The 16,910-nt window shown below is 45.5% G+C and overlaps 1 protein-coding gene across 2 annotated transcripts in view; it reads left to right on the top strand.

Annotated features, from left to right (window-relative positions):
* The window catches only part of LOC140726230 (nuclear factor NF-kappa-B p105 subunit-like), a 125,250-nt gene that overhangs the window by 9,548 nt on the left and 98,792 nt on the right, over window positions 1–16,910 (top strand). For both annotated transcript variants that reach the window (XM_073042321.1, XM_073042322.1), the window contains exon 2: window positions 12,512–12,551. In XM_073042321.1, the coding sequence (XP_072898422.1) occupies window positions 12,519–12,551 (33 nt within the window). In that variant the 5' untranslated portion in view covers window positions 12,512–12,518. The remainder of the gene's footprint in view (window positions 1–12,511; window positions 12,552–16,910) is intronic.

Below are 16,910 nucleotides of genomic sequence, written 5' to 3'. Positions count from 1 at the left end.
CCTGGGAGAGAGATTTGTATCATCGTTAGCCTCAGGCGGGTGCAGGATGACTGGAGGGTGAATAATGCAGTGTTTTTATTTAATAAGGTCTGTGGGGACAAGCCAGGGAAAATGTCTGTGAGTCAAACATCAGAGGTGTGAAAGTTACTGGTGGAAATTTTGAGGGACATGATCTATTTGCAAGAACCGAATAGAGATAGTCATCTTGGCTTTGTGAGTGGGAAGTCATGTCTCATGAAACAGGTGAACAGGAGGATTGATGAGGGCAGTGCGGTAGACATCTACGTTGACTTTAACAAGGTCTTTGACGACCCCTAAATGGTAGGCTGGTCAGATAACATGGGAGCTCGACATTTGGACACCAGAATGAGTGTGACAGAGGGAAGCAGATGGTGCTGGAGCTGGGCTGTTCCTCAGATTGGAGGCCTGTGACCAGTGATGTGCCATAGGGGTCGATGCTGACTCCCTAGTGTTTGTCATCTATATTAATGACAATGCAGTTGAGTAGGTCTCTAATACGATAAAGATGAGCCCATGATCTCTTAAGCAACCGCCATGATACCTGTGCTGATGCTGTAGTCATGGCGCTGAATTCCTGCACACCACCAATGTACACTAATTTGCCATAAATCCTTCATTGCTTGGTCGAGTGCAGGTAAAGTCACACTGACTCCATTCAGTTTCCTTGGAATTAGTGACAGTTTTCTAAAGGTTGGTGTTGCTTTCTTCCTACGTAATATCGATTTGTTAAAAGGCTCAGAATCTTATAACACTGCATAGCTACAGGCCATTCAGCCCGCTATGTCTACTGAACATGGCCTGCCTACCAGTACGTGATCTACATCCCTCCAAGCCCTGCCTGTTCATGTCTCTCTGCTAAACCTCCACGTCTTCCTTGTAATGAAACAACCAGAACTGCAGACAGTGCTCCACATGGGGCAAACCAAAGTTTTGTATAGCAGTAACATAACACCCCAACTCGTTTACTCAGTGTCCTGACGAATGAAGGCAAGTACAGTACACCATAAGCTGCCTTTACTCGCTGTCTACTTGCATGGACATTTTTAGGAGCTATGGACTTGAAACCCAAGATCCATCATACGTCAAGGCTCCCTGGCGCACGGCCATTAACTGTATACCTACCCCTTACATTTGACCTCCCAAAGTGCAACACCTCACACTTGTTCAAATTAAACTCCATCTGCCATTTCTCTGCCTGTATTTGTAACTGATCTATATCCCGCTGAATCTTTTGATAGTCCTGTACGCTGTCCACAACTACACCAATCTTTATGTCACCTGCAATCTTACGAACCCACACACCTTCATTTTCATCCAAATATATATTATGGATACAGAACTGGCCCCTGTGGAACATTACTGGTCATGGTCCCCCTGCTAGAATAACACCCCTCCACCATACTCTCTGTCTTCTATTGAAAAGTCAATTCTGAATTCTCAAATGGAGATTGTGCATAGTGGGGGTGGTCAGATGATACAGCAGGATATAGATAGTTCAGGAATTCAGGGTAGAGAAATTAGCAATAACTCACTGAATGTGGCCACGTCAGTAGATAGGGTGGTGGAGAAGGTAAAGAAAAGTACGGCATGCTTGCCTTTGTTGAACAGAGAACATAGAACATTTCACACAGTACAGTACAGGCCCTTCGGCCCAGGATGCTGTGCCTCCTTTTAACCTACTCTAAGATCAATCTAACCTCTCCGTTTACATGACCCTCCTTTTTTCCATCATCCATGTGTGTATCTAAGAGCTTCCCAAATGCCCTGATGTACCTGCCTCTACGCCTGACAGAACGTTCCATGCACCCACCACTCTGTGTAAACAATTTACCTCTGACAGACATCACCCTATACTTTCCTCCAATCATCTTGAAAATATGTCTTCTTGTATTAGCCATTGATTTGGGGCAGTATAAATGTCAGGGATTCATGTTGCAGCTGTATTAAATTTTGGTTGGTTCGCACTCAGAGTAATGCATTCAGTTCTGGCAGCCTTATGACAGGAAGAATGTGAAGACTTTGGAGAGGATGCTTCCTGTGTTAGAGACTGTGAGCTGTAAGGAAAGCTTGGACAAACTTGGTTTATATTCTCTGGAGGCTGAGGGGAGACTTAATAGATTACGAGAGGCAAAGATAGGGCAGATAATCCAGGAACTTTTCACAGAGTAAAAATGTCAAGTAAAAGAGGATGTTCATATCAAATGGTTCCGTTTATTATCGGAGTATGTATACAGGATACTACCTGAGATACCTGTCACAGACATCCGTGGAAAACAGAGAACCCCAAAAGAATGAATGACAAAATTGTCAGAACTCCAAGGCCCTCGTTCCCCCCCTTTCCCCCTTTCCCCACACAAGCAGCTGCAAGCATCGAGGCAACAACCAACCCCCTTCCCTCTGCCCCTCAGCATCCACCGCCCTGCAAACAACAGCCAAGCACCCAAAGAGAGACCGATGTCGACAAAAACTATTGTTTACCCAACAGTGCGACATGCCACGGGCTCCCTATCTCTCTTTCTCTCTCTCTCTGTCAAGGGACAGAGACGTATCACCCAGTTCACAGCAAAAGGGGGGCTGACCATCGCTGTTATAGTGTTACGGTCTGCCGCATAGGTTTTTATTCCGAGATTCTCCGACTCGAGAATCGGCAGCAAACTCCCCCCCCCCCCCCCCCCCATCGAGAGAGAGAGTGTGACCACTTGACTACAGAGACCTCCTTCCATCATCCTGATGGTCCTTCTCCCGCAGCACCTCAGTCGGCAATGCCCACCTGGAATCGGTTGTCCACTGGGCTGCACCCCGAGGTGCCATCTTCCAAGCAGTGCCCGGTGAATTCCTGGCTGCTCCAGGAATGGGAACTCATCTGCTGTTTTTTATAAAACAAAATGCAGTTTGAGTGCCATTGCAGATCAGCTTAAAGGAGAAAAGTTGTTTTATAATATATACACGTAAAGAGTGGCGGATGCCTGGATAGGAAGCAGGTAGTTGCATTTACAAGATTTTTGGATAGAATCACGAGTACGCAGGGAATGGAGAGATATGGATCTTATACAGGCAGAAGAGAATTCTATTGTATTCAGGGCAGACATGGTTTTCCGAAGGGTTCACTCTTGTGCTGTACTGTTCTGCTTTCCACCAATTTTCCTGTCATCTACACACTTACTGAACAGGCCACGGACATTTTCTTCCAGACCATTTATAATCACAAACTGAGGTCTCAGCTCTGATCCTTGAGGAACAACAGGTTTCTCCAGTCAGAGAAACACTCCTCCATCACTATAAACAAGTCAATACAGAGACAGGTGCGTAAAAAGGGCCCAAAGGATCACTAGGGACCTGAGTCACCCCAACCACAAACTGTTCCAGCTGCTACCATCCGGGAAGCAGTACCGCGGCATAAAAGCCAAGACCACAGGCTCTGGGACAGCTTCTTCCAACAGGCCATCAGACTCGTGCTGATACAATTGTATTTCTATGCTATACTAACTGTCCTGTTGTACATACTATTTATTACAAATTACTATAAATTGCACATTGCACATTTAGATGGAGATGTAACGTAAAGATTTTTACTCATGTAAGTGAAGGATGTAAGTAATAAAGTCAATTCAATTCAATTATGTATCTAGCTACGAATTCAGTGAATCCCATATATCTTAATCATCTGGACCATCCTGTCAAATAATTTACTGTGGTTTTTGTGGACAATGTTGGTTGCCCTACCCTCATCAATCAGCTTAACACCTCTGCAAAATACCAAATTAAATCTGTGAGACAGGACTCACTCCACACAAAGCTGTGATAACTATCCCTAATAAGTCCATGCTTTTCCAAATGCAAATAGATCTTGTCTTTAAGAATCTTCACCAGCCTATGTTTTACAGATTTGTCCTTTTTGCCTTTAAATAAAGGGACAATATCGCACACTCTCCAGTTCTGTGGGACCTTATGGGATGAGAGGGCACCAAGTTTAGTTTATTTGTAGATTTAGATCCTGTGGATTCATCAGGAGTTGATCCAGGGCCCGAAGACAACTGTTCCTCGGACTCGTTTGGAACTGAAAGTGAATTGCTTCCTCTCTGCTTCTGTGGCTTCTGAGTGTGATGGAGCCCATGTGGGAATCACAGACTCTGCCACAGTATAGCAGGATGTGCCGAGGGTAACAGCTCTTTCCCACCATGTTCACTGTCTCTGTGTGTACCCACTGCACAGATACAAGGTTCTCAATCCCACTGCTGCTTCTCTGCGTTGAATGGACACAGAGCAGATATTCCTAGGTGTCATTGGAGAGGGTGCATTTCCACAAGCAGACTTTGAGCATGTCCTTGAATCTATTCCTTTCCCAAGGGACTCTCCTCCCACAGCAGTGCTGATTTGCACAGTGCAGCTGATTGGACAAGCTTGGGGATTGGAGACTTGGAGTCCAAGTCTTTCCGATCCCCCATGGAGGAAGATTGAGTATTACAAGAAGGGCATACACTAGCCACCTCTGAAAACAACCTCAAGGTTATTGTTAGGCTGACTAGCCTGCTTCTGTCAGACCTAATGAACAGGGATGAATTTAATTAGATTAGATTAACTTTATTCATTACAGAAACAATGAAATATACAGTGAAAAGCATAATTTGCATCACAACCGAAACAGGCCATGGATGTGCTGGGGGCAGCCTGCAAGTGTCACTAGCTTCTGGCGCCAACATGGCATGCCCACAACTTACTAACCAGCACGTCTTTGGAATGAAACTGGAGCACCTGGGGAGAACATACAAACTCTTTACAGTCAGCAGTGGAAGTTTAACTCCTGCTACACTGCTACCTAAGCATACACAATGGGGTGACTGGTTTCTGCAGGTTCTGTTATGCTATGAGTTTATTACAACTGTGGTTACACATCACGGGGACCTCATTGGTTGTAAGGGTGCCTGGGATATCCGAAGCTGTGAAAGCAGTTTGGAAATGCAGGGCTTTTTTTGACATTTATTCATTTGACAATGTGGCAGGGGGATGGGAACAAGTGCAGAGAGACAGAGGGGTGTAAAATGAGGGTAGAAGCAAAAAGTAGTAAGGTGAAAAGTAAAAGTCAGTATGGATTTGTGAAAGGAAAATCATGTCTGACGAATCTTATAGAATTTTTTGAAGATGTAACTAGTAGAGTGGATAGGGGAGAGCCAGTGGATGTGGTATATTTAGATTTTCAAAAGGCTTTTGACAAGATCCCACACAGGAGATTAGTGTGCAAACTTAAAGCACATGGTATTGGGGGTATGGTATTGATGTGGATAGAGAATTGGTTGGCAGATAGGAAGCAAAGAGTGGGAGTAAACGGGACCTTTTCAGAATGGCAGGCAGTGACTAGTGGGGTACCGCAAGGCTCAGTGCTGGGACCCCAGTTGTTTACAATATATATTAATGATTTAGACGAGGGAATTAAATGCGGCATCTCCAAGTTTGCGGATGACACAAAGCTGGGCGGCAGTATTAGCTGTGAGGAAGATGCTAAGAGGATGCAGGGTGACTTGGATAGGTTAGGTGAGTGGGCAAATTCATGGCAGATGCAATTTAATGTGGATAAATGTGAGGTTATCCACTTTGGTTGCAAGAACAGGAAAACAGATTATTATCTGAATGGTGGCCGATTAGGAAAAGGGGAGGTGCAACGAGACCTGGGTGTCATTGTACACCAGTCATTGAAGGTGGGCATGCAGGTACAGCAGGCGGTGAAAAAGGCAAATGGTATGTTGGCATTCATAGCAAAAGGATTTGAGTACAGGAGCAGGGAGGTTCTACTGCAGTTGTACAAGGCCTTGGTGAGACCGCACCTAGAGTATTGCGTGCAGTTTTGGTCCCCTAATCTGAGGAAAGACATTCTTGCCATACAAAGAAGGTTCACCAGATTGATTCTTGGGATGGCAGGACTTTCATATGAAGAAAGACTGGATCAACTAGGCTTATACTCACTGGAATTTAGAAGATTGAGAAGGGATCTTATTGAAACGTATAAAATTCTAAAGGGATTGGACAGGTTAGATACAGGAAGATTGTTTCCGATGTTGGGGAAGTCCAGAACGAGGGGTCACAGTTTAAGGATAAAGAGGAAGCCTTTTAGGACTGAGATGAGGAAAAACTTCTTCACACAGAGAGTGGTGAATCTGTGGAATTCTCTGCCACAGGAAACAATTGAGACCGGTTCATTGGCTATATTTAAGAGGAAGTTAGATATGGCCCTTGTGGCTAAAGGGAACGGGGGTATGGAGAGAAAGCAGGTACAGGGTTTTGAGTTGGATGATCAGCCATGATCATATTGAATGGCGGTGCAGGCTCAAAGGGCCGAATGGCCTACTCCTGTACCTATTTTCTATGTTTCTATTTATCTCAGGCTGTCTGAAGTAAGTCTCCAGCAGAAGCTCTTTCACCCTTCATCCCACACTAACAACACATTACTCCAGTACAACCAGATCCCACCCCACAGCTTCATCATCACAATCAGACCATGTTGGAACACCCTGCAGGGCCAGGATCGGTACTTACAGGAGTTTAGATGATAAAGGGTTATCTGAGGGACATAACTACAAGATAAGGAGCTGGTCATTGAAAGCTGAGGCCTGCAGTAATTTTTTCTCAGGGTGGTGAATCTCTGAGGGTGGAAGAGGACAGATTTTTGGATTATATTTAAATTTCGAGGTTTAAAAGATTGAGGAACTGAGTGTTGTGGGGAACTGGAACAAGAGGTGACGAGGCCAGCATAGATCAGCCATGTTCACATTGAATTTGAAGTCTTGCTCCTTTTTTAAGATCATAGGAGCAGAATTAGGTCATTACACCCATTGAGTCTGCTGCACCATTCCTCCATGGCTGATATATTATCCTTCTCAACCCCATTCTCCTGCCTTCTCCCCAAAACCTTTACTAATCAAGAAACTTCCAATCTCCTCTTTAAATGTTGCCAATGACTTGGCCTTCACAGTTGTCTGTGGCAAGGAATTCCACAGATTCAGCACCCTCTGGCGAAAGAAATTACTTCTCCTCTCTGTTGTAAAGGGATGTCCCTCTATTCTGAGTCTGCCCTCTGGTTGAGAGGGATGTCCCTTTGACAGTCAAAACATGGAGGCAACTTCACAACTTCTACAGCCCTCGACGACCCTGTGATTTCAGTCTCTGAGCCTGATGTGAGGGCATCCTTCAGGAGGATGAACGCACAGAAAGCGTCTGGCACGGATGGGGTAACTGGCCAAATTCTAAAAACCTGTGCTGATCAACTGGCTGGAGTGTTCACTGAGATCTTTAACCATCTCTTGATCTCTTTGGCCATCTGAGGTCCCCATTTGCTTCAAGCGGGCTTCAATTATACTGGTGCCTATGAAAAACGTAGTAACCCGCCTCAATGACTAGCATCCAGTAGCACTTATAGTACATCCACTGTGATGAAGTGCCTTGAGAGGTTGGCAATGAAACATATCAATTCTTGCCTGAGGAGTGACTGGGACCCACTCCGGTTTGCCTACCGCCACATCAGGTCCACAGTAGATGCCAGTTCATTGGCTCCTCACTCAACTCTGGAACTTCTGGACAATGAAAGTGCGTATATCAGGATGTTCTTCACTAAGTGCAGCTCGGCATTCAATACCATCAACCCCTCAAAACTAATCAATAAGCTCCAAGACCTTGGCCTCAATACGTCCTTATGCAACTGAATTCTTGATTTTCTCACTTGCAGATTTCGGTTAGTTTGGCTTGGCAACAACAGCTCCACAATCATCATTAGCACAGGTTCACCACAAGGCTGGGAGCTTAGCCCCCTGTTCTACTCACTTTATACTTATGACCGTGAAGCTACGCACAGCTCTAACGCCATATTTAAGTTTGCTGATGACACCACTGCCATTGGCTGAATCAAAGTTGGTGACGAATCAACATACGGGAGGGAGATTGAAAATCTGGCTGAGTGGTGCCGCAACAACAACCTCTCACTCAATGTCATCAAGACCAAGGAGATGATTATTGAGTACAGGAGGAGGTAGCTGGAGGTCGATGAGCCAGTCCTCATCGGGGAATTAGAGGTGGAGAGGGTCAGCAACTTTAAATTCCTTATTGTTATAATTTCTGAGAATCTGTCCAGGGTCCAACACTTAGGTGACGTTATGAAGAAAGCACAGTAACATCTATTTTCTTAGACTTCTGCGAAGATTTGGCATGTCATCAAAAACTTTGACAACCTTCTCTGGATGTGTATTGACTTGGTTGCATCACGGCCTACTATGGAAACACCAAATCCCTTCAATGAAAAATACCTTCAAGAGTAGTTGATACAGCCCAGTCCACCACAGGTAAAGCCATTCCGACCATTGAGCACATCTATATGGAGCGCAGTCCCAAGAAAGTAGCATCCATCATCAAGGACCCCCACTATCCAAGCCATGCTCTCATCTAGCTGCTGGCATCAGGAAGGAGATACAGGAGACTCAGGACCCACACCACCAGGTTCAGGAATAGTTATTAACCCTCAACCATCAGTCTCTTGAACCAGAGAGGATAACTTTACTCACCTAACACGGAACTGTCCCCACAACCTACAGGCTCACTTTCAAGGAATCTTCATCTTATGTTCTCAATATTTATTTATTGTTTATTTATTATTGTTGTTATTGGCCACCCTACCACCGAGCTCGTATACAAGGTGCGCTGCCACAGGAAAGCAGCATCCGTCGTCATCGACCCCCACCATCCAGGCCATGTTCTCTTCTTTATTGTCATCAGGCAGTAGGTGCGGGAGCTCGTCCTAACATCACCAGGTTCAGGAACAGTTGTTTCCCTTCAACCATCAGGCACTTGAAATGGCATGATTAACTACACTCACTTAACCCTGAACTGATTCCACTCCCCACTGACTCACTTTCAAGGACTCTACTTGAGGACTGAAAACTCTTGCTTTCAGTACTATTTATTTATTTGTACAATTTGACTTCTTTTACCCCATTGGTTGTTTGTCAGTCATTGTGTATAGTTTTTCATAAATTCTGCTGTGTTTGTTCATTTTCCTGTAAATGCCTGCAAGGAAATTAATTTTAAGGTAGTATATGGTGCCACGGTAGCGTGGCAGTTAGCGTGATGCTCTTACAGCTCGGCATCCAAGTTCAGTGTTCAATTCTGGCACTGTCTTTAAGGAGTGTGTATGTTCTTCCCGTGACAGTATGGGTTTTCTCCAGATGCTCCAAATCCTCCCACATTCCAAAGGTGTACCGGTTAGTAGATTAATTAGTCATTGTAAATTGTTTTGTGATCAGGCTAGGGTTAACTACATAGGTGGGTCGCTGGCTGTCACAGCTCATTGGGCTGGGAGAGCCCGTTCCGCTCTGCATCTCTAAATAAAAATAAATAACATGTACATACTTTGTTAATAAATTTACTTTGAACACTCATTTCTGGTTGGGGTTGGGGCGTTGTGTGTACGAGCCGAATCGAGGTGTTGTGGCCTGGCTCCAAGAGCAGGGAACAAGCCGGTGCCTGGCCGTTGCTGGGGTGGACATGGAGGCATTTCAGAGTGGCAGAACCAAGGCGAGGCAGAGTTGAGGCGGTGAGACCCAGGCCTGAGAGCGAGGAATATGCCGATGTTTTGACCGATTTAAGCACTGGGCCGTATTGGAAAGGTGGGGTGTGGGTCAAATTGAAGTGGTGGATGCTGGGCCTGAGAGCATATCAAAGCGACGGGGCCTGGTCCGAGAGCGTGGGATGGCCTGCGAGTGCTGGGCCAGATTGAAAAGGTCATTGTGTCGGGGCCGCAGGAGAGGGACAGGGCGGTATTTAGCTCACTGCTTGGCGAGGTTTACTCATCTCTGCACTGACCTGAGGTTGTGGTCTGCATCTAACAGGCTCCTGGATCAGTGTGACTGGTTTTGTGGCGGTGGGTTCACTTTTGTGACCTCAGTTTCTGAATGTTATTTGCCTACTTTTATTTTTCTGCACACTGGCTGTGAGACGGTCTTTTTTTAAAAATGAGTTTAGTTGGGTTCCTTTGTTTTGTGGTTGCCCATAAGGAGACAAATCTCGTGGTTGTATAAAATATACATTCTTTGAACTTTGAACTTTCCAGTGTTTAATGCGTCTTCTGTCAGTGTTGCCACATCATTAACTTCTGACAAAACACTCAGAACGCCCTCCCTCACTGAGGGTCTACATCAGGGGTGTCAAACTCATTTTAGGTCACGGGCCGGATTGAGCAAAATGCAGCTTCATGCGGGCCGGATCAGTCGGACGCGTGCGAATGCAGCTTTCGTTGCCTCTGTTTTTTCAGCCTGCTCTCATGTGTCTCAGTCTCTGCTATAACTACAAAGTGTTTCACTTTACAAATTCCATTTCTTATGAAGAAGACTGCCGAGCACGACTGCCGAATAAACACTAAAAACCCTGAAAACCTGGTACCTGAATAAACTCAGCATTAGCCATATCATACGCCATAGGCGCTTCGATTACTGGGGCCAGCTTTAATAGTAATTAGATATTATCTCGCGGGCCAAAGATAATTCCACCACGGGCCGGATTTGGCCTGCGGGCCTTGAGTTTGACATATATAGATAGATAGATAGATAGATACTTTATTCATCCCCATGGGGAAATTCAACTTTTTTTTCCAATGTCCCATACACTTGTTGCATGATGTATTCCTTCAGGCAAAACCTTTTCATGCTTTATCCACAACGACTTTTATTTCCAATTCATTTTCCATTCTTGGGGATTTTCCCATTGTTGTTGAGGCAAGTCTACTACACTCAGGAAGGCGATGATGAGATGCCTTGCTGTTGAGGTAGAGCAAAGGCAGGACAATGATGCTGAACATTTCAACCAAGTTGCTTTGGGGATCCCTTCTGTTTCAAAGTCAAAGGAAATTCATTATCAAAGTACATTTATGGTATGTTACCTTGAGATTGATTTTCTTTCAGGCAATTACAGAAAATTAAAGAAATCATGAAAACTGTACATAAACTCTGACAAACAACCAATGTGTTGAAAAGAAGTCAAATTGTGCAATAGAAAATCAATAAATAACACTGAGAACATGAGTTGTAGAGGTTTGAAAGTGACTTCTTAGCTTCAGTCCCATCCATCTCTCCAATCCTGTTCTGCAGGGCGAGTGAATGGTGACTAATGCTGGGGGACACAACACATCTTCAAAATATCCAGATGAGAAATTCCTTCTCTCTCAGTTGTCCCTCTCCTCTAGAGAGATGTGGATGCTGAATCATTGAATAAGACTAAGATAGTTTGGACAGCGGGGCTGGGAGGTGCAGTTGAGGACAATGGGATTGAGACCAAACTACAGATTACCCCTCCCACAGTGTATAGCCCTCACTCAGTTCCCCGCTCCTCTGGTGGTAATCACTGTAAAGCACCCATGTCAACTTTCAAGTTGGGGTATTGAGGCACATCTGTGGGCCACTGTTACAGTTGAAGAGGTGATCTCCCCAATGTTATGTCCCCACGCCTGCTGTTGTTGGAGGGGAGGGGGTGAGTAAGGGATTCAGTGATGTCCATTGTGGGAAGTCAAGAAGTTACACATATACTCTGTGGGTCTGTGAACCTGACTTGGAGTTCTGCTTCCAGCTTCCATTTAACCAACTAGCAGGGTGCATTGGGAGCCAGATGGATTACTCTCCATTTACCTGGACAAGAGCAGGGCAAAAGAATGGTTTGATCAGCACCCTACCCAAAAGTCAGACACACCCTCCCTCCCTCCATCACCAGTGCACAGTGGCCACAGTGTGTACCATCTCCCAAACCCACCAGCTCCACAACAGGTCAGCAAGTGTAACCACTACAAATCTTCGCCAGTTCTAGCCCATCAGTCAGAAAACTAAATTAAATTAGCCTGTGACTTTTCCAGTGCTAACGTTGCTACAGTGATACTCCCCTCCTTTGTTTCTCTTTATTCATTTTCAGAATCTGAGGATGGTGGATGGGTTGGGGGCTGTGACTGGGAGACCTTGTTGATTCTCAGAATCACTCAGTGCATTAGTTTGAGTACGGGATCTGGGCAGTGCCTCGCACGGCAGGAGCCAATGTGGGGGTGGGGGGGGGGGAAGCTTCCTGAGATGTTACCCAAGTCTCAGCTCCCTCACTTGTTTCTGGTCCTATGTTGCAGTCCAGGGCCAGGGCAGGGCAGTTCTCCCCGGTGTCTGGGCCAGTATCAATCAGCCAACTAACGTCACAATGGTCAGTTCACCGACCACTGTCAGTGGGATCTTGCTGTGCACTATTGCACATCCCACCTTGTCACTACGGCAAATCGCTGTCCTTCATTGGCAGAACGATCCTCGGGATGTCTCAAGGTAGAAAGCTGCTGTGAGAATGCAGCTAGTTCCCATTGAGTTTTGTAGTTGGCTCTCTAGCTATGTGAGGAGTGGTGCTCTTAGTTCTAAACTTCTGCCTGAATGTTGACTATGGCCTGATTGCTCAGGTTCTATTTGTATTAATCGATTTATTTTGCTTCTGTTTTTAGGCTCATCATGGCAGAAGAGGGCAACTACCGTATGAACAATGTAAGTACTGGAGATTTCAAGCTTATAATAGCAATTGATTGTGTTGACAATATGAATTGGGGTCTTATATGATTTATCTTCCTTCAGCTAGTTCATCCATCCTTAAGTGGAGCTTTGAAAACTGTGCAGTCTGAGGTTTAAGAATGAAACAAGCTTCAGGATTTCCATCATCTTTCATCCCAGTAGAGATCTACTGATAAATTTTACAGAGCAAAGTAATGGGGGCTGCTCCAGAGGGGGGAGAGAGAAGGGAATCAGCTTAGGAAGGAGAGGGGAAGGGAGATCATTTGTCCACAGGTGAGGATGTAGAAACATAGAAAACATACAGCACAATACAGGCCCTTTGGCCAACAAAGCTGTGCTGAACATGTCCCTAGCTTAGAACTACCTAGGCTTTACCCATAGCCCTCTATTCTTCTAAGCTCCATGTAGCCATCCAGGAGTCTCTTAAAAGACCCTATCATATCCGCCTCCACCACTGCCACCGACAGACCATTCCATGCACTTACCACTCTCTGTGTAAGAAAACTTACCCCTGACATCTCCTCTGTACCTACTTCCAAGCACCTTAAAACTGTGCCCTCTCGTGCTAGTCATCTCAGCCCTGGGAAAAAGCCTCTGACTATCCACACAATCAATGCCTCTCATCATCTTATACAGCTCTATCAGGTCACCCCTCATCCTCCGTCGCTCCATGGAGAAAAGGCCGAGTTCACTCAACCTATTCTCATAAGACATGCTCCCCAATCCAGGCAACATCCTTGTAAACCTCCTCTGCACCCTTTCTATGGTTTCCACATTCTTCCTATAGTGAGGCAACCAGAACTGAGCACAGTACTCCAAGTGGGGTCTGACCAGTGTCCTACATAGCTGCAACATTACCTCTCGGCTCTTAAACTCAATCCCATGATTGATGAAGGCCGATGCACCGTATGCCACAGAGTTGACCTGCACAGCAGCTTTGAGTGTTCTATGGACTCGGACCACAAGATCCCTCTGATCCTCAACACTGCCAAGAGTCTTACCATTAATGCCATCATATTTGACCTACCAAAATGAACCACCTCACACTTATCTGGGTTGAACTCCATATGCCACTTCTCAGCCCAGTTTTTCATCCTATCAATGTCCCACTGTAACCTCTGACAGCCCTCCAAGCTATCCACAACACCCCTAACCTTTGTGTCATTAGCAAATTTACTAACCCATCCCTCTACTTCTTCATCCAGGTCATTTATAAAAATCACAAAGAGTAGGGGTCCCAGAACAGATCCCTGAGGCACTCCACTGGTGACTGACCTCCATGCAGAATATGACCTGTCTACAACCACTCTTTGCCCTCTGTGGGCAAGCCAGTTTTGGATCCACAAAGCAGTGTTCCTTTGGATCCCATGCCTCCTTACTTTCTCAATAAGCCTTACATGGGGTATCTTATCAAATGCCTTGCTAAAATCCATATACACTACATCTGTGGCTGTACCTGTTCTGATCTGGGACATGCTGACTGGGAGAGTTGTGGGAGCAGCTTTAACAACAGGAGTTGGGAAATGAATGAAGAGGAGCCTATGGGAAGGAGTGGGAGATGGGGGTGATTTGGAGCTCCTTTAGAGGCAGCATGGGTGATGGGTCAAATGTCCCGTGCCAAGAAGTTTGGTCTTCTGCCATGCCAAGTTGAAGAGATGTAATTGTGAGGAGTTTGCATGTCCACGTGGATTATAAAAGCGTGTGGTTGGGGTGTGATATTTACATTTTCCCAGTTAACTGGTTAGACCACACTCTGAATGTTGACTGCATCAGGAAAATGACCCACGGAGTACAATTTCTGGTGGATTTGGAGAGTACAACAAAGTAATAACTCTTCCATCACCAATGCAAGAGATTCTGAAGGAGCAACATCTCATATCTTTCTAGGTTGCCTCCGACCTGATGGCATAACATCAATTTCTCTAACTTCTGGCAATTCCTTTCCCCCTCCCTCTTTTCTTTCTCCATTCCCCAAGTCTAGCTTCTTACCTCTTCTCCTCACCTGCCTGTCACATCCCCCTAGTGCTCCTCTTCCCTTTTTTGCATCGTCCACTTGCCTCTCCTATCAAATTCCTTCTTCAGCCCTTCACCTTTTCCAGCTGTCACCTCCCAACTTCTCACTTCATCCCCCCACTCACCTTGACCCTCACCTGGCTTCACCTATCAGCTGCCAGCTTGTACTCCTCCCCCTCCCCCCACACCACCTTATTCTGGCTTCTTCCCCCTTCCTTTTCAGTCATGATGAAAGGTATCAGCCCAGATCATTGACCTTGCATGGATACTGCCTGACCTGCTGAATTCCTCCAGAATTTTGTGTGTTCCATTACTGGTTGGCCAACTTGTCAGCATCAGCTGACGTGGGAAATCAGGACTGAGCCAAAGCAGGCTGTGCTTTCCTGATGGGTCAAACCCGGTCTGTGATGATCACAGGAGACTGCAAAAATGGAACCTGGAGCAATGTACTGGAGGAGCTTAGCAGGTCAAGCAGCATCTTGGGGGAGAGGGGTGGTGGCATATGAAATTTTAGATCAAAAGCCCTGCATGAGGAATGGACCCAAAACTGACAAATCCTCTTGCTACCCCCATCCCCCCCTCACTGTCCTGCTGGGTTCATCTGATCTCCCTCAGCAGATTGAGAGATGGTCCCCAAGTCAGAAATGCAATAAATGTAATTAACCAACTGGAACCCAGGCTGGCCTTTGAGCAGTAGAGAAAGGTGTCCACAGCCAGGAAACCTAATGTGGAAGTGGTTGGGTGGGTGAGATAGTGGGGAAAGACTGGTGAGAGTCGGGCGCAGGCTCCTATAGTAACTACACCGCATGATCAAGTTTAAAGGAAGAGATAACAGGACCTTCTCAGAAAGGAGCAGTGATTAAATGAGGGAAATCCCATACGTGGGGCAGGATTTTGTGATGTTCTCAGAGCAAAAGGTGACTTCAGAGTGAAGGACTTCCCAGGGAGTAGTTAATCATATTGTGACTGAATTTTGACGAAGAGAACAATAGTCAGGGTGAGTATTTTAACCTTAAGCTACGTGGGCAATGAACTGAACTGGGGGAAGTAGGTTAAGGGTTGTTCGTAGAGTCACAGAACAGTTTAGTACAAATACAGGCCCTTTTGGCCCAGTGATCCATGCCAACCACAGTGCCCACTGAGCTAATCCTAACTCTGCATTCAGTCCATACCCCTCTATGTCCTGCCCCTCCATGAACCTATCCAAGTGCTTCAATACCTGCTTCAACCACTTCCTCTGGCAGCTCGTTCCGTATACTCACCAACCTCCATGAGAAAAGGTTGCTCATCGGTCCCCTTTTTAAATCTTTCCCCTCTCACCCTAAATCCATGCCAGTTTTCACTGGGGAGAAGATGGTAAACATCCACAGTATCAGTGCCTCAAATTTCCGTAAGGTCACCCTTCATTCTCCTATATTCCTAGGAGAAGCGACCTAGTCCAGCATTCCCTCCATATAACTCAAGCCCCCTAGTCCTGGCAACACGCTTGTAAATCTTTTCCGCACTCCTTCTAGTTTAACCGTGTCTTTCCTATAAGAAAGTGACCAAAGCTTTCCAGTTCTCCAAGTGTGGCCTCACCAATAACTTATACGACTGCACCATGATATCCCAACTCTTAAACTGAATTCCCTGACTGATGAAGGCCAGTGTGTAGTCACTTTTCACCATCCCGTTTACCTGCTTTCAGTGAACTATGTACTTGTGCTTCTAAGCCCTCCATTCCACTACAATCCCCAATGCTCAACCATTCATTGTACAAATCCTACACTGGTTTAACTTTCCAACATGCATTACTTCACTCTCATCTGTACTGACATTTATTTTCCACCCCCTGTACACTTCCCAGACTGAAGATTCCCCAGTAGTCTGTGATAAGCTTCTTTATCCCTATCCTCCTTATTTCATGTTATTTGCAAGTTTACTGATTGACCCTTAATACATTTGCATGCTATTCATTTATAAATAATGAATAAAGGTCCCGACACTGGCCCTTGCTACACTCTAGTCACCAGCCCCCATTCTGAGAAAGCTTTCAACCACCCTCTGCTTTCCACATTTGAGACAAATATTGAATCCACCTAATTAGCTCTTTCTGGATTCCATGGGACCCAACCTTCCAGACAACCCTACCATCAGATCCTCGAAGGCCTTACTAAAGTCCAAACATACAACAATCACTGCCCCATCCTCATGTACCTTCTTGATTACTGCTTCAAAAACCCTTAAAAAGTACTTTAAGGTTGACTTCTCATGCACAAAACAATTCTTTCTAAGCAGACTGGTAGATCTTGTCCCCCAGAATTCTTTTCAGTATCTTTCCCA

This window comes from Hemitrygon akajei, chromosome 4, assembly GCF_048418815.1.
Source record: "Hemitrygon akajei chromosome 4, sHemAka1.3, whole genome shotgun sequence".
NCBI lineage: Eukaryota > Metazoa > Chordata > Chondrichthyes > Myliobatiformes > Dasyatidae > Hemitrygon > Hemitrygon akajei.
The sequence above is the reverse complement of the archived record's forward strand: the minus strand, read 5'-3'. Positions and strand labels throughout refer to the sequence as shown.